The 26,658-nt window shown below is 37.0% G+C and overlaps 1 protein-coding gene across 10 annotated transcripts in view; it reads right to left on the reverse strand.

Annotated features, from left to right (window-relative positions):
- Positions 1 to 26,658, reverse strand: part of CFAP20DC (CFAP20 domain containing) — a 297,123-nt gene that overhangs the window by 137,502 nt on the left and 132,963 nt on the right. For all 10 annotated transcript variants that reach the window (XR_011620118.1, XM_011743543.3, XM_011743563.3 and 7 more), the window contains one exon: positions 16,191 to 16,347. Coding sequence is in view for 9 of the 10 variants with exons in the window: in XM_011743543.3 (XP_011741845.2) it covers positions 16,191 to 16,347 (157 nt within the window). In the remaining variant the exon portion in view is untranslated. The remainder of the gene's footprint in view (positions 1 to 16,190; positions 16,348 to 26,658) is intronic.

Below are 26,658 nucleotides of genomic sequence, written 5' to 3' on the forward strand. Positions count from 1 at the left end.
GGTTGTTCAATTTCCATGTAGTTGTGTAATTTTGACTGAATTTCTTAATCTTGAATTCTAATTTGGTTGTGCTGTTGTCTGAGGGACTGTTTGTTATGATTTCAATTCTTCTGCATTTTCTGAGGAGTGTTTTACTTCAGATTTATGTGATCAATTTTAGAGTGAGTGTCATGTGGGGATGAGAAGAATGTATGTTCTGTTGTTTTTGGGTGGAGAGTTCTGTAGATATCTATCAGGTCCACTTGATCCAGAGCTGGGTTCAGGTCCTAAATATCTTTGTGAATTTTTTGCTTTGATGATCTGTCGAATATTGTCAGAAGGCTGTTAAAGTCTCCCATTATTATTGTATGGGAGTCTAAGTCTCTTTGAAAGTCTCTAAGAACTTGCTTTATGAATCTGCATGCTCCTGTATTGGGTGCATATATATTTAGGATAGTTAGCACTTCTTAAATTGAACCCTTTAACACTACATAATGCCCTTCTTTGTCTTTTTTGATATTTGTTGGTTTAAAGTCTGTTTTGTCAGAAACTAGGATTGCAACCCCTGCTTTTTTCTGTTTTCCATTTGCTTGGTATATTTTCCTCCATTCCTTTATTTTAAGCCTATGTGTGTGTGTCTTTGCACATGAGATAGGTCTCTTGAAGGCAGTATACCATGAATCTTGGCTCATTATCCAGCTTGCCATTGTGTCTTTTATTTGGGACACAAAGTTCATTTAAATTTAAGGTTAGTATTGTTATATGGGAATTTGATCCTGTCATTATGATGATAGCTGGTTATTTTGCAGATTTGTTTATGTGGTTGCTTCACAGTGTCACTGGTCTGTGTACTTCAGATACACTGTACTTCAGCGTGTTTTTGTAGTGGCTGGCAATGGTCTTTCCTTTCCATATTTAGTGCTTCCTTCAGAAGTGCTTGCAAGGCAGGCCTCGTGGTGATGGATTCTCTCAGCATTTGCTTGTCTGAAAAGTATCTTATTTCTTTTTACTTATGAAGCTTAGTTTGGCCAGATATGAAATTCTGGGTTGGAAATTCTTTTCTTAAGAATGTTGAATTTGTCCCCCAGTCTCTTCTGACTTGCAGGGTTTCTGCTGGGAGGTCTGCTGTTAGTCTGATGGGCTTCCCTTTGTAGGCAAACTGGCCTTGCCCTCTGGCTGCCCTTAACATTTTCTCTTTCATTTTGACCTTGGAGAATCTGATGATTATGTGCCCGGGCGTTGATTGTTTCATGGAGTATCTTATTGGGGTTCTCTGCATTTCCTGAATTTGAATGTTGGCCTGGCTTACTAGGTTGGGGAAGTTCTCCTGGATGATATCCTGAAGTATGTTTTCCAAGTTGGTTCCATCTCTCAGTCTCTTTCAGGTACCTCAGTCAGTTGTAAGTTCAGTCTCTTTCCATAATCCTCGTATTTCTTGGAGGTTTTGTTCATTCCTTTTTTTTCTCTATTCTTGTCTGCTTTTCTTATTTCAGAAAGATAGTCTTCAAGCTCTGAGATTCTTTCCTCCATTTGGTCTATTCTGTTACTTTTTTTTTTTTTCCAGATAGTGTCTCACTCTGTCGCCCAGGCTGCAGTGCAGTGGTGTGATCTCATCTCACAGCAACCTCTGCCTCCCAGGTTCAAGTGATTCTCCTGCCTTAGCCTCGCAAGTAACTGGAACTACATAAGCACATCACTATGTCTGGCTAATTTTTGTAGTTTTAGTAGAGACAGGGTTTCACTATGTTGGCCAGTCTGGTCTCAACTCCTGAGCTCAAGTGATTCACACGCTTTGGCTTCCCAAAGTGCTGAGATTATAGGTGTGAGCCACTGTACCTGGCCTGCTATTGATACTTGTGATTGCATTGTGAAGTTCTCATGTTGTGTTTTTCAGCTCCATCAGTTCAGTTATGTTCCTCAAACTGGCTATTTTGTCTATCAGCTCCTGTACTGTTTTATCATGATTCTTAGCTTCTTTGCATTGGGTTACAACATGCTCCTTTAGCTCAGTGAAGTTCGTTATTACCCACCTTCTGAAGCCTACTTCTGTCAGTTTAGTCATCTCAGCCTCAGCCCCATTTTGTGCCATTCTGGAGAGCTGTTGTTGTCATGTGGAGGAAACTAGGCACTCTGGCTTTTTGAGTTTTCAGTGTTTTTGCGTTGATTGTTTCTCATCTTTGTGGGTTTATCTACCTTTGATCTTTGAGATTGCTCATCTTTGAGTTGGATTTTTGTGGGGTCCTTTTTGTTTATGTTATTGTTGTTGTTTTTTCTTTTTCTTTTAACAGTCAGGCTATTCTTCCCACAGGTCTGCTGTGGTTTTCTGAGGGTCTGCTCCAGACCCTAGTTGTCTCAGCTTTTCCCATACCAAGGTATCACCAGTGAAGGCCATGAAATAGCAAAAATACCAGCCTGCTTCTTCCTCTGGACTCTCGGTCCCGGGGGGTACTGACCTGTTGCCAGCCTGAACTGCACCTGTAGGAGGAGGCTGGAGACCCCTGTTGGGAGGTCTCATCCAGTTAGGAGCAACAGGATCAGGGACCCACTTAAAAAAAGCAGTCTGGCTGCTTTCTGGTAGTGCAGCTGTGCTGCGTTGTGGGGGACCCTTCCTTGTCCAGACCATCTGGACTCTCCAGAGCTGACAGGTTGGAATGGCTGAGTTGCCCAAACCATAGAGATGGTGGCCGCCCCTCCCGCTGGGAACTCAGTCCTTCTCAGGCAGACTCAAGTCTGTTGCTGCTGGCTGGCTGGAATTCCAAGCCAGTAGGTCTTAATTTGTGAGGCACTGTGTAAGTGGGGCCTGCAGAACATGCTGCTTGGCTCCCTGGATTCAGTTCCCTTCCTAGGGATGGATCTCCCACCTTGCTGAGAATCCCAGGGGTGAAGTATGCAAAACTCCTGGGTCTCTGTGTGTGCCTGAGTGGCTGCTCTGCTGGGACTCCACACAGTTCTGTGTATTGGACCCAATACCCTGGTGGCATGGGCTTATGAGGGGATCTCCTAATCTGCTGGTTGCAAAGATCTGTGGGAGGTGCGTGGTTTCCTGGGCAGGACTGCACAGTCACTCACCGCTTCCCTTGGCTGGGGTGGGGGTACCTTTGGCTTCATGCCACTCCCGGGTGGGCCATCACCCCACCCTGCTTTTTTTCATTCTCTGTGGGTCAAGCTGTTTGACTAGTCAGCAATGTGAGAACCTGGATATTTCAGCTGAGGGTGCTGAATTCACTTGCCACTTTCATTCCTCTCCACGAGTGCCACAGACAACAGCTGCTTCTAATCAGCCATCCTGGCCCTCTCTCTCCACAGATAATTCTTTAATTAAAATTTTGCTAAGTACTCTGAAGGAAAAGTTCAAGGTGAAGAAATAGCACAATGGGGGAATCTAATAGCATAAGGTGTCAGGGAAAGTCTTGTGTGAAAAAGAGACATTTAAGCTGAGTCATAAGATAAGTAGAAGGTAGCCTGATAAAATGGGTGGGAGTGATCAGTGAGGTGAAAGGAATAGATCATTGAAGACTGTGAAGGCAGAAGGACTCTGGTGCATTCTAGGAACTGAGATAAAGTTCTGCCAAAGGATTGCGAGCCTGGAAGTGAATGATGGGAGAATCCTAATGATATATTTCATACAGTACCTGGTTCAAAGGGGATGCAAAGTAATCCCCTTATGGACAAAAGCCCCTTAATAACAGGCTGGACTAGATTAAATGCAGCTGTCATGTCTTCCCTTTTTTTCCTTTGGTTAGTCTTTGTTCAATTATATCCTGAAAAGTACTCCATACACATTTTATTTGGATACTACAACTTTATCCCAGATGGCAAATAACAAATCAATCAGATATTAAGGGACCAGGGCCTATCTGCATTGTTCTTTCAGATGTGTTCTATCTTCTGGAACGGACTGTGTATGGAAACATACAGACTGCCTGACTAACATCTAGATAAGGACATAGCTGAATCTAAACTGCTTTTGCTAACAAATATGAAAGCACATAATATTGGCTGAAATGACCAGTTGAGAATGGCTAAATGGCACATGAAAGAGAAGGCTATGAGAAGCTGACAGCTCATGCAGCATCCAAGAACCACCAGATGGTGGGTTTTTTGATGTCTTTGCTCCCAATATGAGGTTGTATATTATTGGAATGTTTGAGTGACTTTGTAACCCTGTTCCCTTTTCTTTGGCCATAAAGCCATCATAAAATGATCCATTCTGTAGGTGTTTAATATATTTGATGAGGATCTTAACTAGCTGTAAGAATTAAATCATCATTTTTAACACATATGTAAAGCACTGTATGCATTAAAAATCATCATCCCCATTTTATTAAGGCTTATAAAGAGTGAGATTTACAGATCAGTTTTGGTATACACCTCCTTCTAATTAATATAGTTTAAATAATGACTAATTTTGTAATAGTTCACTGGTCTCAGACTCATCTACATTCATCTTATTATTTGGTTATAGTCTGCAGTGCCTAGTACAGTGCTTTAGTTATATGGAATTTCACCTCTCTGAAACACCAGTGAGGGCCAAGTATAAAACACAAAGTTCTCTGCCAAAATATTGCCATAAAGTGTGTTCATTTTTTGTTCATTCACTCATTCATTTGCCATGTAATTATCAGATTTTCTCTGAGTTTGCTATACAATGCTGGAAAATATTAAGAAGCAGTATATTATAGCACAGGCTCTGGGGCAAGGCATCCTGGGTTCATATTCTGGCTCCACCACTTATTAGCTGTGTGACCTTGGCACAATAACTTTACCTTGTTGTATGTACCCTGCTCTCCTTATCTGTAAATCATGGACACAAAAATAGAACTTACCTCAAAGGGCTATTGTGATGATTAAATGAGGTTTAAGTAATGATTAATGTAATGAGTGGATAAGAATAGTGCCTGGTATACAGCAAGTGCTACGTAAGTGTTATGTAAATTATTTCATTACAAAAAAGCACTATATCTTACTAAGTGATTTTTTTAATAACAAAACGTTTTGATGTCTGAAGGGGTAAATAACCCTGGGCTACACCTAAAACTTGGCTATCCTGAATGAATCATGCCTTCAGAACTTTTTTTAAAAAAATGCTTTATTGAAGAGAAATTCATATTAATAGAAAATTGACCATTTCAAAGTGAACTATTCAATGGCACTTTGTACATTCACAATGTGTAACTACCACCTGTACATTCGCAATGTGTAACTACCACCTCTATCTACTTTCAGACATTTCTATCACTCCAAAATAAAACCCCTTACCCATTAAGTAGTTTCTCCCCAGTCTCTCAAGTCCCCAGTCCCTAGCAGCCAGAAATCTGTGTTCTGTCTCTGTGGATTTGCCTATTCTGGATATTCCATAAAAGTGGAATCATACATTATGTGACCTTTTTTTGCCTAGCTGCTTTCACTGAGCATGTTTTGGAGGTTCCTCCACATTGTAGCCTGTGTCAGTACTGCATTCCTTCTTATGGCTGAATGTCATTCCACTGCAATACATACAAATGGCTGAGTGCTACTCCACTGTAATACATACAACATCATTTTTTAATCCATTCATTTGTTGATAAGCACTTAGGATGTTTTCACATTTTGGCTACTGTGAATTGTGCTGCTATGATCATATATGTACATGTACTTGTTTGAATACCTGTTTTCCATTCTTTTGGGTATAAACCTGGGAATGGAAATGTAGGATTATATGGTATATTCTACATTTCACTTTCTGGGGAACTGCCACAGTGTTTCCCCACAGTGGGTGAACCATTTTGTATTCCTACCAGTAATGTACAGGGATTCCAATTTATCTACAACCTTGCCAACACTTATTCCCATCCTAGTGGGTATTAAGTGGTACCTTATTGTGATTTGAACTTGCATTTCCCTAATGGCTAATGATATTGAGCATTTTTTCATGTGTTTGTCTACCATTTGGATATCTTATTTGAAGAAATGTCTATTCAAGTCCTTTGACTATTTTTAAATTGAGTTGTTTGTCTTTTTGTTGTTGAGTTTTAAGAGTTCTTTATACAGTCATCCCTTGGTATCCACAAAGGATTGGTTCCTAGGACTCTACATGGATACCAAAATCTGCAGATGCTCAAGTCCCTTACATAAAACAGCTTAGTATTTACATATAACCTATGCACATCTTCCAATATACCTTAAATCATCTCTATATTACCTACAATACCTAATACAATGAAAATGCTAGGGAATAGTTATACATACTGTTTATTTGTATTACTTTTATTGTTATATTGTTATTTTTATTTTTTTTTCCTGACTATTTTTCATGTGCACTTGGTTGAAAATCTGTGAATGGGGAACCTGCAGATATGGAGGATGGACTGACAATATTCTTGGTACTAGAATATACTAGAATGTTTTCTATGTATTCATATATAAACCAGGACACATATTGTATCAGATATATGATTTGCAAATATCTTCTCACATGCTGTAGGTTGTCTCTTCCCTTTCTTGATAGTGTTCTTTGATACACAAAAGTTTTACATTTTGATGAAGTACAATTTATCTATTTTTAAAAACTTTGTTGATGTGCTTTTGGTGTCATATCTAATACTATTGACAATGCAAGGTCATGAAGATTTACCTCTCTTTTTCCCTAAGAGTTTTATAGTTTTAGCTCTTACATTTACATCATGGAAACATTTTTAGTTAATTTTTGTATATGATATGTGGTAGGAGTCCACCTCATTTTTTTGCATGTGGATATACAGAATCATTTGCTGAAGAGACTATTTTCCCTCTATTAAATGGTCTTATAGCCCGTTTTGAAACCAAATATATGGTTTGTGTATTAGTTCCTTCTCAGGCTGCTGTGAAGAAATATCCAAGACTTAGTAATTTATAAAGGAAAGAGGTTTAATTGACTCACAGTTCTGCATGGCTGGCAAGGCCTCAGAAAACTTACAGTCATGGCAGAAGGGGAAGCAAACATGTCCTTCTTCATAAAGCAGCAGGAGAGAGAAGTGCCGACCAACGAGGGGAAAGCCCCTTGTAAAACAATCTGATCTCATGAGAGCTCACTATCACAAGAACAGCATGAGGGTAACTGCAGCCATGACTCAATTACCTCTCTCCGGGTCTCTCCCACAATACATGGGGATTACGAGAACTACAATTCAAGATGAGATTTGGGTGGGGACACAGCCAAACCATATCAGTTTGTTTCTGGACCCAGTTCTATTCACTTGGTCTATATGTCAATCCTTATTCCAAAGCCAAATTGTTTTGGTTACTGTAGCTTTGCAGTAAGTTTTGAAATTGTGAATCCTTCAACTTTGATCTTTATTTTCAAGATTGTTTTGGCTATTTGGGTTTCCTTGCTATTCCACATGAATTTCAGATCAGCTTTCAGATCAGCTTTTCCATTTCTGCAAAAAAGGCCATTGGAATTTTTAGAGAAATTGCATTGAATCTGTAGATTGCTTTGGGTAATACTGACATCTTAACAATATTAAGTCTTCCAATCCATGCATGTAAGATGTCTTTCTATGTATTTAGGTCTTCTTTAATTTCTTGCAGGAATGTTTTGTAGTTTTCAGTGTACTTTCTCCTTCTTCATTACATTTATTCCTAGGTAGTTAATTATTTTGGATGCTATTGTAAATGGAATTGTTATTTTTAGAGTTTCTGAGAGATGAGGTTCTATTATAAATAATATTTTATAAATGTTTAATTTTAAAATATAGAGATATTTTAATCAGAATAATTGTGAGTCTTGATATACAGATATTCATGACCCATTTTTGTGGGTTCTACTATTGGCTGCTGGGACCTCTGTTATACTAAGACCATACCCCCTTTCTTGTTCTGAGGGGATTTGCTAGGAAAGGGCATTTTGAGTTCAACACCATTACAGGAAGGTATAGAAATAGAGCCTTAAACTAATGAGATTTGGGTATGATGTGCATTCACCTGATTTGGAGATGAAAATAGAGGTGAGGAAACACCCAACATAACAAATATTATTACAACTAATAATAGATACTAAAACCACAAAATCATTCTGATTATTGGTGGAGGTAAACTTGTGCACTGTTGAGGAAAGAACAGTCAGAGGCCTGGTCTTGAATTCCATCTTGTGTGACTGCAGCACAAAATGCCTCACTTCCATGGGACTTCTTTTCTTTATCTGTCTAATTAAGACATTGGAATAGAGCATCTCTAAAGCCCCTCCCTGTTCAGTGAGTCTATTAAGGCTAGATGTCAGTGTTTCTAGATTCTCTGTGGCCTTTGAAGGAATAAATTTTCTTCACATTGCTTGACACTCAATAAAGGTTTTATTGAACAGAGACAGTGAATGGATGAATAGTTAAATAAATAGCCAATTTTTAATTCATTAATTAATCAAACACTTATGATAAGTTACCAGTGCTAGGTCTTTTGCTAGAGACAAAAACACGAAAATACAGGGTCTATGCCTTCCAGGGGCTCTTAGTCTGAAATCATACCTTTAATTTTTCTCTTCTCACATTTCTGAACACAGAATACACAGAACATAGAGCACAGAATATTTGAGAAAGAGCCCTGAACTGGGGAGTCAGGAGACCTGTATCATCATCATTGGTGTAGCATATCTTGCTTCAGAGATCATAACTTGATCTTCTCTCTTCTCATTTCTCTCCTCTGTCTTCCTTTTACTTAACAATCTACACAGATATTATCATTGCTTGTTCTTCTCTCCTTGTTTTTCTCCTCTTTCTCTTATCTATCTACATATGCATTCTATTTTTTATTTTAAACACAGAAAAATTATATGAGTTCATCAATAATTCAGTCATACACATGCCTAAAAATGGCAGCTCATGTCTTCTCAAGAGTCATAAAAGTAATAAAGTAAATTGAATCATGCTTTACTACTTGTCCAACAAAAGTCATTTCTCTGGAAAAGTGAAAACCGATTAATTGCTTGAAGCAAGGTTCCAAAAAATTCACTTTCTATTATATCCCACCGTGTAAAGAGAGAATAGAAAGGAATTAGGCAAAATCTCCTAACTTGGGTGAGTTTAAGAAGTTCTAGACTGAAATGATAGCAGTTTAAACAATCCAAGGACAATAAAGTACTGAGCTCAAGTAAGCACTTAATACAATATTTTTAAATGAAATCCCAGTGTGGAATTTAAGAAATAGGTTAAAAAGTTTCCTATGATAAAGTTCTCAACACAGACTAATCAGTCTTTGCAGAATAAAGACAAAAAGATATCTGTTACTTATTGCAATATAGACACCCTCAACACAGCCAGTCACCAAATCTTGGCATTCTTACTCCGTGGCATCTCTTGTATCTTATCTTTTTAAATTTATCTCTCTTCTACCAGCACATGAGAAACAGTACACTGAAATAACCAGGAATATGAGCTAGGAACCCTACTGCAAGGTTCAAGTACTGGCTGTACTACTGAAGAACTGTGTGACATTGTGCATATTACTTGACCTCCCCATGCCTCAGTTTTCCTATATATAAAATGGGGATAATGGCAACACCCATCTCACAGAGTTGTTATGAACATTAAATAAGTTCATATCTATCAGTGTTTAGAACTCTGCCTAGGTCACATCAAGAAGTAATGCTGTAATCATCACCACAATCATCATCATCACCATCTCCACTACTATCATCATTATCACAATCATTGCATCACTTCTACTGCCCACCTCCTTGACCAAGAACACTCAATTTGTCCTACACTATGTTATCCTTTGTCCTTTTATGTGTAATTGTCTTCATAATAAACTCTTGTATTAACTTTTCTAATGTCTATAATTACACACAGAACTCAGAAGATAGGAACTGAGCTCTACATCTTTATGTCATCCTAAATATGCAGCCTAGTGTTGCAATATTGTATTATACCTTCCACCCTGCCACAATACTGAACTTGTTCCTTGAGCATATGAGATCCTTTCATGATGCCATGACTTTATATATATATGCCCTTTTCTCTGCCTGAAATGCTTTTTCTACTCATTTTCCTATTTGCATTGGTTGGAAAATAATTATTAATACTTTTCCTTCAAGATGAAGTATAGGGCTAGGTGCAGTGGCTCACACCTTGTAATCCCAGCACTTTGGGAGGCCAAGGAGGGATCACTTGAGTCTAGGAATTCAAGACCAGCCTAGGCAACATAGTGACACCCTGTCTCTACCCAAAATAGAAAAAGTTAGCTAGGCAGGTGGTACACACCTGTAGTCCCAGCTAATCAGGAGGCTGAGGTGGGAGGACAGCTTGAGCCCAGGGAGGCTGAGGCTGCAGTGAGCCATGATCATGCCATTGCACTACAGCCTAGGCAATGGAGTGAGACCCAGTCTTAAAAACAAAAGCAAAAAACAAGATGCAGTTTGGAAAGTTAATTTCCTAGGTCAGTATCTCCCAAACAGTGGCTATGGACAGATACTAACCCATGAAGTCATTTTCACTAGTCTATGGTGAAAATGTCAGCCTCCATTCCTAAATTAAGACCTTCCTACTTTGTGCCTCGTGTGTGTGTGTGTGTGTGTGTGTGTCTGTGTAAATGTCCTTTCATTTAATGAAACAATCAGAATAACTGTAGTTTTTCTTGTTTGTGTGTTTTAATCTTCCAATTTGACAAATTCATATGTCAGCAACCTATGGTAGTCAAGGTTTTCTTAACTTGACAGGTCTGTGAAATCCAAGTGCCTCATGAAACGGCTCTCTCAAGTAAGGGGCAAGTGCTCCAGACTCTCCTCTTACTGTTAAGTAAGCCCATCAGGGAAGTTACCATTGGGATTTAATCTACTATTACATGTAAGGTTTCTTGCCAGACCCTGAGCAGGGAAGCAGGGGCTGCATCATCCTGGTGTCTGGTGAATAGAAGACAGATATATGTTTAACATCTGCACACTGCATTATCATTTATGCACATCCACTTTTGTGTTTAATTGGATCTCTACAATAACCTTATAGTAATCAATGAGAAAGCAAAGCTCAGGGATGTTCAGAACTCACACAAAACCACCAAAGTTGCTGCAGGATCACAGCAATGGACTGTGTGGGAACATTAAGTCATGTCTTAGGCTCTACAATACTAACTTAACTTTTCTAAGATGTACTTGGTTTACACACTTTGTGTTTGCACTGGAAATACGATAATAGCGTTTTACCAAATCAAGGAATAAGTATTATCCTCATTTTACTGATGAGGAAGCTGAAGCATAAAGATAGGGTGTGTATAAGGTGAAGTACTGGCAGCTAAGATGAAAGGAATACAGGGTTATACGCCACAGCAACTTGAACCATAGTGTGCTTCCCTATGTCTATTCAGAACATTTCAGGCAATCTGAGAGGCTACATTCATAAGGTTTCTTTTCAGGCCTTCCAAACACCTGAAAGAAATCACGCCAATGCTTGTTCTTAGACTCCCTTACGGATTATCCATTCACTTTTAATAAAATTAATTTTTAAACATAATAATACATCTATATTATTTAAAAGCTCCAGTGGTACTACAAAATTACAAGAAAAAAATCATTGTTACCTTTCACCTAAGGCTGCCCTTACACCTCCTTTATCCCGAAGTCTTGCAATGCAGAGGCAAGTATTTTCAAGCCTTTCAGTTACATCTTCTAAATCTTCCAGTGTTTATTTCCATACTTATAAATAGTAGCCTTGTACTGACATTTTTTCAACTATCAGTTTTGGATAATACCTCTGACTTCAATTTTGAAAAACAGAGGATTCACCATTCTTAAGCCACCACCCCATTTTCCTTCCCTCCTCTCATCCTTCTAATATGATTTTTCATAATTTTTGGATAAATTCTTATTCAGTGTTTTACATTACTAAGATCATACTAAAAAGTTTATACTACACACATAATAGAATGGTGAAATATCCAAAACAGTGACAACACCAAATGCTGGTGAGAATGTGGAGTAACAGGAACTCATATTCACTGCTGGGGGAAATGCAATATGGTACAGCCACTTTGGAAGACAGTTTGCAAGTTTCTTACAAAACTAAACATGCTGTTACCACACAATCCAGCAATCACATTCCTTGGTATATCCAAATGAGTTGAAAAGTGTGTCCACAAAAAAACCTACACAAAAATGTTTATAACAGCTTTATTCATAATTGCAAAAGCCTGGAAGCAATGAAGATGTCTTTCAATAGGTAAACGGATGAATAAACTGTGGTACATGTATACAATGGAATATTATCCAATGCTAAAAAGAATTGAGCTATGATGCTATTAACAGACATGGAGGAACCTTAAATGCATATTACTAAGTGAAAGAAACCAATCTGAAAAGGCTACATACTATGTAATTTTAACTATGACATTCTGGAGAAGGAAAATTAGGGAGACAATTTTAAAAGATGAGTGGTTGCCAGGGGTTGGGGGAAGAAATAAAGAAATAGCTGGAACACAGAAGACCTTTAGGGCAGTGAACCTATTCTGTATGATACTATAGTACTAGACATAGGTCTTTACATATTTGCAAGAACCCAAAGAACGTATAGTACCAATAATGAATTCTAATGTAAACTATAGACTTTGGATGATAATGATGTCTCAACGTAGGTTCATCAATTGTAACATATGTACCATTCTGGTATGCATGTTCACAGTGGGGAAGGCTGCACGTGTGTGGGGACAAGGGACATGAGGAAAACTCTATACTGTCTGCTTCATTTTGCTGTGAGCCTAAAACTGCTAAAAAATAAAGTCTACTTAAAAAAAAGTTGTGCACATCTGAGCTACATGAAATATTACGATATTTCTTCTCTTGTACAACTTTTTGTTTTCCTTGATGTTGATTATTGTTTTGTTTTGTTGTAGGTTTTCTACATTTCTAACATTAATTATTTCTAAATCCTCCATTAGCACTACAACATCACAATCAATTTTATTCTTCATGTTCAAACACATCATACTCTATGTGATACATTTGTTTCCTGGAGACTTTTCTCCTGAAAGTTTCCATTTTTCTGCTAAACTCTGGACAGTCTGCCTCTAGATGTGCTGTCCAAGAGTCATCCTTTGAATTCTTTTGAGCTTAATTCTAGAAATCCCTTTGCTTTTTTTTATTAAAGACTTTACTTTTTTGTTTTAAATGAAATTATCTGTTCTTGAATTTTGGGAAATCTTACATTTATCTGTTTCATCTAGTCTCTCTTTCTGGAATCCTTTTACTCTGATGGTGAACTCCCTGGACTAATACCTAATATTGTTAGCATTTCCATCTTATTTTCAGTCTTTTGCACTTATTTCTCTTATTTTTTGATTTTATATCTTCAGAGGAAGAAAACACCATCTAGAGCCTCAAAATATTTCCTAAGTTTTTGATACCCAATGTCCATCATTCACTCAAAACTTATTAGGCATACCAAGAGACAAGACCAAGGGAAAAATAAACAGATAACAGAACTAGGCCTACATATAGATCCAAATATTGGAGTTGTGAGCTAAATGCTTTAAAGTAACTTTGATTAACATATTTGAGAAATTTGTTAACAAGATGTAGAACTCCATCTTATGAATGGAAACCATAAAAAAGAATCAAATGCAAATTCTAGAATCAAAAAATAAAGTAACTGAAATTAAGAATGCTGAAGTATGCATTCATTCTGCTCTGAGATAAATGCCTACATGCATGCCCCAAGAGAATAGAAGAATGCTTCTAACACCATTATTCATAACAGCTGAAAATGGATAAATAAAATAAGGTATATCCATTCAATAGCATACTATACAATACTGAAAATCAGAAAATTACTGTTATGTGCCACAACATAAATGAATCTCACAAACAGTGTTTAGTACAAGAATGTATACATGAAATATGTACTATGTGACTCCATTTCTATAAATGTAAAAGATAGGTAATATTAATCTGTTAGAAGTCAGTATAGAGGTTATCTCTTAGGAGAAGGGAGAAAGTGATGATTGGGAGCAGACATAAGCAGGCTTGTAGGATGCTTGTAATGCTTGGTCTGGGTGGTGGTTACAGAAATGTGTCCACTTTGTGGTAAGACCTCAAGTTGTACACTTATGTTCTGCATGTTTCTATATATATATAAAATTTATAATATAGTAACACTTACAATACACCTCAATAAAATGTTTATTGAAGTAAAACAAAAACACATTATTCTTATTTTATAGATGCAGTATCTTTTCTTAACTCTGAAAAAAAAACATAGATTTTCCCTATCATATCCATTTCCTTCTTGTTAATTTTGATATCAAGTGCCTGATGCACCCATGTTCAGAAGCTCTCTGATTCAGTTTCTCCAGAGACTAAATCTCCTGTGGGTTGGTTATATGGAGTTAGAGCAGGAACCTGGGGTCCTCCTATAGCAACCTATACAGAATTTTGGCCAATCTCCCTGTTTTCAGCCCTCATCCTTAGCCTGCCTTTGCCAGTATGTAAAGCTGCAAATTCTTGAGCCTCTCTGAAACTCCTTGGCAAACCTCTCTATAAGCCTAAAGGTTTCAGCTCTCTTTGCTCTTCTAAGTCATTGCTTCATGTTATAAAATTTACAAATGTCTCTAGTCTGTTATTGTTTCCCCTCCTATATTCTTTATTCTGGTGGATTTGTGCCTTTTTTATTCCTATCTTATAATTTTAGTGGGGCTTGAGGAAGGATAGGAGATTGAAACATGAATTTACTTTGCTATGTTTGATCCACTTTTTTTAACATTTATTTTAAAATATCAATCAGTTATGATTCACCTTCTATGATCTGATGTACACTGCACAAATGTTTCTAAAAATTTTGAGGCTTCTTATTCGCTGGGTGCCATTTAAAAAAATGAAATATTTCACTTTCTCGTATAGTCTGTAAGTGGTACATAAGATGAACAGCCACACTGTGGTGTGTGATCTCTTTGGAGAGCTGTTAATACACTGCTGTGACTTATTATCAAATGAAATTTAGAGGCACAGTGTCCTGTTCCACAGAGTGAGCCATATCAAGATTTCTCAGGCACTCGCCCAGATGGAGCACTAATCCAAAGTCTAGATAGAAACTTCTAAGTAATCACCTTTGACATCTTATAGGCAGCCCTGCTTCCTGGACTTCTTGAAGAATTGATTTAACAAATAATAATCCCAGATGAAAATCAAAAGGAGGCATCAGTATTCTTTCAATACTTTTGGTTGTTTAAAGTCATCTTAGCAGTATGGTATGCTACCTTAGAATTCCAGGGAGCTGAGTTACCTGCAGAGTATATTTATAAATCAAATTATGAACAATTAGTGTAAATATTTCTAGTCTCTCTAGAAATATGAGGAATAACTCAACTCTTTTTCCATTTTAACTTGATCACTAGAAAATTAATATGATTTCTCCCAAATGACTTCCTGAAATGTACACAGAGTAATAAGACAGCATAATGGACAGAGATTTTTGGATGCCCAACATCTTTTGCACACCCTTCCTAATTTGGTGATTTTCCTACACAATGAGTCCTGCCTCCTTAGTCAGGAATCAGACGTTGCTTTGCCTGCCTCCCTTGTAGCATGCAACCTAGACTCCACAGATCAGAAATAGCCACACCAAACGTTTTCAGTGGAGACAAACATGAAGAAAAAATATCTACTTCTGATAAGGGTGACAGGGAAGAAAACATCCTACTTTCCAGGACTGCTGTAACAGAAATTATGGAACTTATAGCCCAGCATTATGATGTGACTTATGGAGTCTCTGTATAGCTGCAGTAGCTCCTGGCAGTGGGTGGGGGTGGCAAGTCGATGGGGTTGTCCTTAGATAGGGGGTGGTAAGTGGATGGGGTTGTCCTTAGATAAGTCTTGCGGTAGAGGCTGGATTCTTCTTGGCTATAGGCTCTAAGCTGACTCTCTAAATATCCTTGAGATTCTATGAACTAATTTCCTTAAATAAATTCATTTTCTTTTTCAACTACTCAAAGAGGATTATGTTGTTTGTAACTAAGGAGCCTAAGACAGATAGCAAGTGTTACCATAAAGAAAAAAGAAAACAACCAGAAAGAGAAGATTAATACATTTTTTGTGACATTCAGCTATAGTAAAAATAAACATTTGATCCAGAACAAAGAAATCAGCATGGCTGTGGACAAATTTACTTTAGCAGACATAAAATCAAACTGCTACCACAAACTCATACTATCCCAAAGGTATGGTTAATTTTAAAAATACATCAGAGAATTAAAAAATCTTGATAGTAACCTGAACATACCATCTTTATCAGCAGTGTCTTGAGGCTTTGATTTTAAGGTGAAGATCTTCCGTAGCTTACAGTTAGCTGAGACAACAATTCCATCCAATGACTGGAAAACTGCCCCCTTGAATATTTCACTGGTGAATGCCACCAAGTCAATGCATAGATTGCACCACTAAAATAGAGAGATGCAAAGAAGAGTAAGTACCTTTCATTATCACATAAATGAACAAGCCATCTATATGCAGACATTCAGAGAGTTGAGGCAGTTATCTTGATCAGCAGGCCCCAAACTAATTTTCCCCTTTAGGTAGATTCATCTCTGTTTTGGCTTAAAAACTGACCTGCTCTTTCCAAAGAAATCACCATAATTCTAAATTATCCATTGGTCATCAGACTACAGAATTCCCATCATGAGACAACACTATGAAAACTTTGGGAAAGAACTCTCTATCTGTAGGCAAGTATGCCAGCAGGAAGCTAACTGCAGGTGTGTTAGACCACTTACATCTTGAAAATCAGAGATAAGTAGCCAATTGTTCCTTCAAGGGGACTCATTTGATCACAATTAGCCACTCATATTTGTTGAAAAAGGCACGGATGAAATTAGAAGCTGGGTTTAAATTGTGGTCAGTAATGTCTACTTATAACCAATTAACCTATTGTAATCTTCTAAAGAATTTGTAATTATGCCTGGTATTTGCCAGTTTTCAAAGTACTCTTTTAGGGACTAATTTCTGCCCATTAAACAATTAGGCCCCTCAATACTTCATCAAACGAATTTTCTAAATGGTTAAAGAAAATGAAAAAAAAATCATTTAGCAAGAAATGAAGACATATTTAAGACTATAGGACAAAAGCCAGAACAATAATTTTTGAAATGAAAAGTAATATTAATATTTTATGTGTTTCTTTTAAAATATTGGGCTCTTCCATTATTTGCTTAGAAGCAAAGTTTACATAAGGTCCTGTGTGTGTGTGTATATATATATATATTTTAAAGACAAATCTTATCTATCTAGGAATGCTGATTTTAATATGGAGGTGAACCTTAGGTTGTATCCACAGTAGAAAAAGTAAAAGAGACCAAAATACATTATTTATTAAATATATGAAGAGTATTTTCTGCGTAGATGTCTCAACAGTAAAATTACATTTGCAGGCTGTGGCAATGCTCTGGTCTTTGTGGAGAAAGGAGCCTGGTGTCAGCAAAGGCAGCAGGTAGACTGAGAGTAAAGTAATAGTGTGATTGGCTTGACTGGCAGAATGTTGAACACTGGAGAGGAATAAAGTAATGTAAGATGGCCCAATGAGGCCAGGTTTCAGAGCATCTGGATAGGGTAAAGCATCATTGTGGTTCTTTACAAAAGAATGTGCAAAAGCAGAGTGTTGAGAAGTTTGGACAAACCATGATGCAGGAATATTTTGAGGTGGGAGATGGGGTTGGTCGGGGAAAGGAGGCAGAATGGAGAGCACCAAGGCACAGAAAGACTAGCCCGGTCCCTGTCAGTCATCTAAACACGAAGTAAGGAGGGCTGGCTAGGAAGCTGATGTAGGAAGTAGAGTATAAGGGACAAATCCAGTAGATACGCCACAGAGTGGAACGCTGTGGCTTGGTGAAATGCAGGTTATAGGGGATGGATGTGTTGGGGTTTCTAGATATCCAATCATAATTATTAATCTTATTATTATATTAGCATTATTATTGTTGTATAAACGTGGTTCCTAGTCCTAAAAGACTTCTTATCATGCCCCAATCCTAACCATTCAGCTGGTTCATCAGTCAGCAGTTCCAGTGGCCCATTCTTCCCCACACATGCTGAGTACCTATCACGCGTTAAGACTCTGGGCTTGGCTCCAGGGGTACAGACATAAATAAGACGGTCCTTCCAGTCTGGGAAGGAAGGCACACATGTGGTATCTACCTAATACAGTTACTACAGAGGGGGCTCATGGTGGGGATGTGGGGAGGTTTAGGAAAGCCTTATTTGAAAAAAAATTTAAAAAATTGTATTATGGTATTATATGCAAATATAAGCCAGATAGCACCAAAAGTTTCATACAAAATACAGTTCTTTGTCACCTTACCCTCATCTAATCACACCGTCGACTCATTTAACTGTTTCTTCCCTTTGTATTTTAAAGTAATGCCTCTTGATTCATCAATCTTAGACACTATCTACTGACTTCCTAATATGGTAGATAAGACTTAGCTAGCTAATACCCTGCTTCCGCTACTTCATCCTCCCTGGATAATTATTTGTTTCTCATTTGCTCTCATTTTTTCCCTTAAAGTCCATATTCTGTGTTTTCTTTTTTGTGACTATGTAAATACTGTATACAACTGAGCCAAGTGGCTCTCCATGATTACCTTTTCCTTCCTTATACAACTTTAAAAATATCTTTACAGTTAACCATTGTTTTTTAAAATTATCTGCTCTATTTTCTTTGACTCTAAGTCTTCCCATCTAGGAAAGACTAGGAGGTGACATCTGAGTTTGGTTTTGAACAACAAATATATTTTTTAGGCCCAGCGTGGCATGGACATGACATGCTGGGCATTTCTTCTCAGGGTCCTGCCTCTTTATTACCTATTTAGACCATCTCCAGCTGGCTACACTGCCAGTTCTGCTTGGGAGTCAGTTCCAACCTCCTTCAAAAACTCTGAGTCCTAAGAAACCAGATCCTTACCCACTATACACTTTTCTTATCCATCATGGTCATGCTCCTTTTATTCTTTCAACCTGGGTTCATGCTTCATGGAATGTACTAAACAAATAAGGGTACGCATGTGTGTGTGTGTGTGTGTGTGTGTATGAACACATGAAGATGTGTGTGTATGTGCACTGAGTGTGGGCATTGAGTGTATGTGTGCATGCTTACACACATACACTCAATCTTTCATTTTATAGTCATTCAACAAATAAATGTCTGGGAACTGATAACTTTATTGAATGAATCAATTTCCTGGGAATACAGATGGGGGTGGTTTCTAAAAAAGATGGAAATAACTTTCACAAATCCCCCTTGGTTAGAGGGAGCAGAAATTATTTTTTGGTTTAGCTGATACTGATAAAGCTTCCAATTTTCATATGCTTCAACAAATAACTCATTGTTCATATAAATGCTGTGATATATTTTCTGAAGTATTGGAAAAGTGTATAAACTCTCTACTACCAACAGGTAGATTATTTGAATTACAGCTGAACTTTATAAAATATTATTTTCATTATTCTTGATGATATTCACTCTTAAAAATCCCTTTTTGACATCTTTCTTGATCTCTAATTACTATATTCCTATGTACAACTCTAGTCCAGCAAGAAATAACTTGATCTAAAATGTCCATAATTATTGGTCCTTCTGATGCATAAGAAGTATGCCAAAGAAGAGAGAAATCTGAAAGAGAAAAGACAGTTCTATTTAGTATGTTGCTTGGATTAATAAGTAAGTTTCTGCTATTTATTTCCGACATGGAATTTTGCATAAAGGAGTTGACTAGCAAAGGGTGACAGAATGATTCAAAGCATGAATTTCTAGTTTTTACTAACTCATGTTTGGAATATGGCTTTATTATACTGTTGAAAGGAGTGCAAATTCTGTGAACACACACACACACACACACATACCCCACAAGTTCTAGTGCATCAAATAATAAATCCTTGGGAGTGTATTTTTGATTCCCTATGCTCCTATTCTCTGCCATTACTATAGAAAAGATCTCAAGAAATTAGTTACATTTGTCAGTGCAGAAAAAGCCTGTGTTACTGACAGTGCACAGTTCTAGCCAGCACTGTCCTTCCAAAAGGAAATGACAAACAAGAAACCACAATTTCATACCCTGGCAATCCTAAAGTACATCACTTCACAGAGTTGTAGAACCTCATTCTGTTTTCTCACTCCCATAATGGTATATAGAGACCAGGGTCTTATGATGTTTATTCTTGTGGCTTTAAAAATAATTTTTCACTTTAGTTATAATTTCTTGATAGAAAATCAGCTTACAATGACCTTATTCATCTCTATTACTATGTTGTGTTTAATAAGTGGTATAAGCAGAGATTGAAATTGTAATTTTATATTTACAAGGTTAGAAGAAGCAATTACCTATTACTAATGTATTAAAAACATTTTCCCTAGGTAAAGCAAATCATGACAAGTCCTTCTATGGAGAGAGAGGAGGAGAGGAAGGAAAGCTGGGGCTGACAGAGCTGCCAGACCTTGCTCTTGGCTGAACCAAGAAAGGGCAAGTTTCTTGCAGAAGTATTGTCACAATACCTGTTCAGCAATCCGTGTGTACCTCCCAATTCCTACCCATATGGAGAAACTATCTCTTATTGAAATCATAGTTTCATCCTCAAGCTACTTTCGCTGTGCCCCCTAAAATTCTTATTTATGAAAAGTACTTACATTCTCTGCATTTTTCTAAGAGTCTTAGACACATTACCGTCAGTGAAACAGAGCTTTTTTCTGAGATATTACTTCTCCTTCAACTCTGGAGTTGAAGTTCACTTATGGGGTTCATTTGTGCTTCTACAGCCCTCTATTTTGAGGCCAAGGGGCTGGGAGGCAGTGGGAGAGGGTGTGCATTTCTGACTTGGAATTCTATCATCTTTGAAGCCCAAGGCATTGCAAAGACAGGCTCTACTACCCTTTTAGCTTTACCAGTCTTCATTCAATCACTCCCTGGACATTCCTGTCACTCCTACAGATGCACCCACACCATCCTCTATTCACACTCCTGAAAAAAGCTGGAACCAGGTTCATCTCATCTTCTAACATCCTGTTCAACATCCTAATGGTCCTTTAACTCTTTTTCCTTCAAAAACCTGCCTCTCCTCTGCTCCGAATCCACTCATAAGGCTACATTTTGAGACTTAACTTCATTATTCTGAAGTCATTCACTTTTTAAATTTTGAACTGGACATTATTTTAATTATCAAGTCACACAGTCTATTTTTTAAAAATCTGTTTGGAAACTGCCTCTAGTTAAACCATACTGCAACTCCTTTGAAATATATTCTTCCCAGGGATGCAAGAGTCTGGGCTCTGGAGCCAAACTGTCTGGATTTGGATACCAGCCTGCCTCACCACTTACTAGTTATATAATGTTTCCAGTTACTGAACCTCTCTGAGCCTCCTTTTCCTCATTTGTAAAATGGTGATAATAACACATGTTCCTCACAGAGTTGTTTGGATTAAATGTTTAAGTACATGCAAACACTTATAATAGTACCTGGTACATCATTTGTGCTCAATAAATGTCAACCAAAATATCTTTCTGGCTTTCATACTATGAAATGCACAGATGTTAAGGATAGAATTCAATTAGTTTTGACCATATCATACACCTGCATACCACATCCCATCAAGATATAGGATGTTTTAATCACCCCAGACAGATCCTGTGCAGCTTCCCAAATAATACCAGAACTCACCTCTTGTAGGGGCAACCATTGATTTCTTTCACCTTAGATCATTTGTGTTTGTTCTGTAACTTTATATAAATGGAATCATAGTAAATGGCGTCTTTCATTCAGCATAATATTTAAGGCTCATCAGTGTTGTGTATATTGGTAGTTTTTTCTTATTTTGCTGAGTTGTACTCCACTTGGCGAATACACCACAATTTGCTCATTCTTCTGTTTTGAACAGTTAGATTATTTAAAGGTTTTGGCTATTATGAATAAAACTGTTGTTACTGGTATCTGTGCCAATACCACAGTGTCTTAATTACTTGGGCTTTAAACCAAGCCTTGAAATCATGAGGTCTAAGTACTTTTTGGAAATTGTTTTGATATATTCTAAGTCTTTTGACTTTCCATATAAATTTTAGAATTGGTCTGTTAATTTCTGCAAAAACAGCCTGCTGAGATTTCAACTGGAATTAGATTGAATCTACAGATCAATATAGAGAGCACTGCCATCTTAACAAACACAGTCTTGCAATCCATGAACACAGTATCTCTCTCCATTTATGCAGGTCTTCTCCGACTTCTCTCAGTAGTTCTACAGTTTTCAGTGTAAAGACCTATATACATATATATTGTTGAGTTTATTCATGAGTATTCAGAGTTTTAATGATATTGAAAATATCTTTAAAACCTGAAATTTTTAATTGTTTATTGCTACTGTATAGAAATACAACTGATTTTGGTATATTGACCTACCTTACATGCTGTGACTCTGCTAAACTCATTTACTCTAGTAGGTTGTTTTGTTTTTATAGACTCCTTAGAATTGTTTACATAAATGATCACATTGTTTGCAAAGAAAGTTTTACATTTTCCTTTCCAATCTTTCTATTTTTAATTTTTTAATTGTCTTACTGCACAGGCTGGGTCCTCTAGTCCTCTAATACAATGCTGAATACAAGTGGTTAGGGTGAATATTCTTTTCTTTTCTTTTCTTTTTTTTGAGACAGGGTTTTGCTCTGTGGCCTAGGCTGGAGTGTAGTGACATGATCACTGCCAGTGGAGGCTGACCGCAGCCTCTGCTTCCCAGGCTCGGGTGATCCTCCCACCTCAGCTTTCCAAACAGTTGGGACCACAGGCATAAGCCAACATGCCTGGTTAATTTTAAAAAATTATTTGTAGAGATGGGGGTCTGCATATGTCGTCCAGGCTGGTCTTGAACTCCTAGGCTCAAACAATCCTCCTGTCTCAGCCTCTCAAATTGTTGGGAATACAGGCATGAGCCACCATGCCCAGCCACGGTGGATAGTCTTGCCTTGTTTCCCATCTTAGGGAGTAAGCAGTCAATATTTTATCATAAGTGTGATTTAGTTGTAGGCTTTTCACAAAGGCCCTTTACCAAGTTCGAGAAGTTTCCTTCTATTCCTAGTTTAATGTAAATATTTATCATTAATGGCTCATAAATTTGTTCAAATAATTTTTCTGCATCTATTGAGATAATTTTATGATTTTCCTCCTTTATTCTGCTAATGTGATAAATTATATTGATTTTCAAATCAAGACCAACCTTGAAATCCTGGAATAAATGCCACTGGATCATGGTGTTAAGGAGTCATACATCCACGTTCATGAGGGATACTGATTTATAGCTCTTTTGAGAACTTTTAATATCTTTGTCTGATTTTATATCAATTATACTGGCCTCATGTATAAGTTGGGAAATGTTCCTCCTTATTTATTATTTGAGAAAAGAGTTTTAAAGTGGTATTATTACTCCTTAAATTTTAGAAGAATTATCTGTAAAGCAATCTGGACCTGGATTTTCTTTTTCGGAATGTTTTTCACATTCACTTTCTAAAAATAGATATAAGGCTATCCACATTTTCTATTTCTTCTAGTATCAATTTTAGCTGTTCGTGTCTTTAAAAGAATTTTCCCACTAGTTGTCAAATTCATTGGCATAAAATTGTTCATAATATTCCTTTCATTTCCTTTTTCCCCACTTTCATACTTGATATTGGCAATGAGTATGTTTTGTCTTTTTTTTCTTGATCAGTCTAGCTAATGATTTATCACTTTTATTAATTATTTCAAAGAATCAATTTTTGGTTTCATTAATTTCTCCATCACCTATTTTTTATTTCATTGAATTATTCTTTTAATTACTTCTAGCTTTCTGTACACATCAGTTTAATTTGCTTGTTTTTCTACCTTTCTTAGATGCTATATAATTAATTTTAAGTCTTTTTTCTTTTTGAATATAATCATTAAAAGCTATACATTTCTCTTTAGGCAGTGACTGCTTCAGATACATCCCACACATTTTGGTATGCTTTATTTTCATTATCATTTAAAATCAGCAATATTATTTTCTAATATTCTAATTTTTTTACATATAGATTACTTAGAAGTATGTTACTTTATTTCAAAGTGCTTGGGGATTATCCAATTATCTTTTTTTATTGATATATAATTTAATTCCCTAATAGCACAGGGCATACTATATATGATTTCAATCTTTTAAATTTGTTAAATATGGCCTAACATATCATACATTTTGGTGAATGCCCCATGTGCACTTGAAAATTATGTGTATTCTGCAGTTGTCAGATGTTCTACAAATGTCAAAAAGGTCAAATTGGTAGTGTTTTTCAAGTCTTTATCTTTAGTGATTGTCAATTTCTGGGCAAGGAGTCTTGAAATTTCCAGCTACACTTGCATATTTACCATTCTGTGTTTAGTTTTGTTAGTTTTTGCTTCATGCATTTTGAAGCTCTGTTATTAGATGTGTGCACATTAAGGATTGTTATATCTTCTTCATCATTTCACCTCCTTATCATTGTGAGACATTCCTCATTACATACTGTTCCTCATCCTGAAGTCTAATTTGTCTGCTGTTAGTATAGGTACTCTAGCTTTTTTATGATTAGTATTTGCATGGTATATCATCTTACTTTCATCTTTTTATTTGTAACCTGTGTCTTTAGATTTAATGTGCACTTTTTATAAACAGCATGCAATTGTCTCTTGCTTTTAATCAACCTAACAATCTCTGCCTTTCAAATGGAGCATTTAGTCCATTTCTACTTAATGTAATGACTTTGATATGTTTGAGTTGAAGGCTACTATCTTGCTTTTTGTTTTCAGTTGGTTCCATCTGTTCTTTGTTCCGTTCTCTAATTCTACCATCTTTTGGATTAAAAACATTTTTTTTAGCATTCCGTTAACCTCCTCAATTGGCTGATTAGTTATTGCTATGGTTTGGATATGGCTTATTTGGCTCCACCAAGTCTCATGTTGAAAGTTGGTACCCAATGTTAGAGATGGGGCCTGGTGGGGGTGTTTGGGTCACGGAGGCAGATCCCTCATGTATGGCTTGGTGACATTCTCAAGGAAGTGAATGAGTTCTCACTCTTAGTTCTCATGAGAACTGGTTGATGAAAAGAGCCTGACAATGCCTCCTCTTTCTCTTTCTGTCTCTCTTATTTCAGCTCTCACTATCTGTGCACAGGCTAGCTCCCCTCCCGCTTCCACCATAAGTGGAAGCAGTCCGAGGCTCTTCCCAGATTCAGATGCCAGTGCCATATTTCCTGTAGAAAAGTCTGATATTTTCCTCCAGTAGTACTTATCCCACAAGACTAGTTTGGTGCTTACCATAGCCCATTATCAATAATTATTTACATGTTTGCCTTTTCTGCCACATTATAATCGCCTCAAGAGGAAAGACCATGTTCCATTCACCTGTGGATTCAAATCATCTGGCACAGAACTTGGCCCACAGCAGGAACTCAATCAATATTTGTTAATTAAAATAAACTGTAAGTTCAGAGGTTTATGATGATACCATATTTACAAGTTAATAAACATGGATTCATGTCAATAGAAAATAGTAAAATAATAACAACATCAGCTAACAGACTGAGCACTTACTATGAGTATGGCACTGTTTTAAGTCGTAACCTACTTAATCCTAACAACTGGTCTATTAAACAAGTTCTATTATTGCACTGTCTAACTGTTGAGGAAACTAAATTAGAGAGATCAACTGATTTGCTCAAGGGCCTATAGTCAGGAAGTGACAGAACCAGAATCTGAACCCATAGAATCTAGCTCCAGAGGCCACATGTTAATCCAACAGCATTCTGCCAATTTAAGCATTTTGAAAATGGAGTGACACAAAGCTAAAGCTAGGTAATCATCTGTTTTCCAGGATAAACTTATTTTGAATTAGTTGTACCTACTTAACCATTCAGGAAAAGCATAAGAAGGCATAAGACAGTTCTCCTTTCCCCAGATTTCTTCAATACCCATATTAGACTGAGTAAGTAGGGAAAGAAAAAAGATATTTAAAATAATATTCAGGCCAGGCACAGCGGCTCATACCTGTAATCCCAGCACTTTGGGAGGCTGAGGCAGGTGGATTATTTGAGGTCAGGAGTTCGAGACCAGCCTGCCTAACATGGTGAAACCCTGTCTCTCCTAAAAATACAAAAATTAGCCAAGTGTGATGGCGGCCGCCTATAGTCCCAGTTACTCAGGAGGCTGAGGCAGGAGAATTGTTTGAACCCGAGAGGTAGAGGTTGCAGTGAGCCGAGATCGTGCCACTGCACTCCAGCCTGGGCAACAGAGTGAATGAGACTCCATTAAAAAAAAAAAAAAAGAAAAAAAGAAGAAGAAGAAGAAAAAATAATAATATTCACATAAATGAGATGAAAACATTAAAAATCTCTCAATCATGTACCATCAACATTACAATGAATTCTAGGTTAGAATGATATCATTAAGAGACATTCTCTAATTGTATCTTGTACGTATTTCTAAATGACCTTTTGTCTGAATACATCTGCCTCCTCCATTCCCTTCTCAATCAATGACACTCAAGAAATTAAACACTATTAAAAACCTCAAACTTCCAAATCATTGGTTCTATGGGAAAAATGATCTATGAGGGGAAGTTTTAAAAATATTATACCGGACTTCCAGTTTGTAATAAAAGCTATAAAATATTCCATCAGAGCTGTGGTTCTAGATGGAATAGCTCCTAAAGAGTAATTTTATCCATTTAAATGACA

The sequence above is a fragment of the Macaca nemestrina genome, chromosome 2 (genome assembly GCF_043159975.1).
Source record: "Macaca nemestrina isolate mMacNem1 chromosome 2, mMacNem.hap1, whole genome shotgun sequence".
NCBI classification, from domain to species: Eukaryota; Metazoa; Chordata; class Mammalia; order Primates; family Cercopithecidae; genus Macaca; species Macaca nemestrina.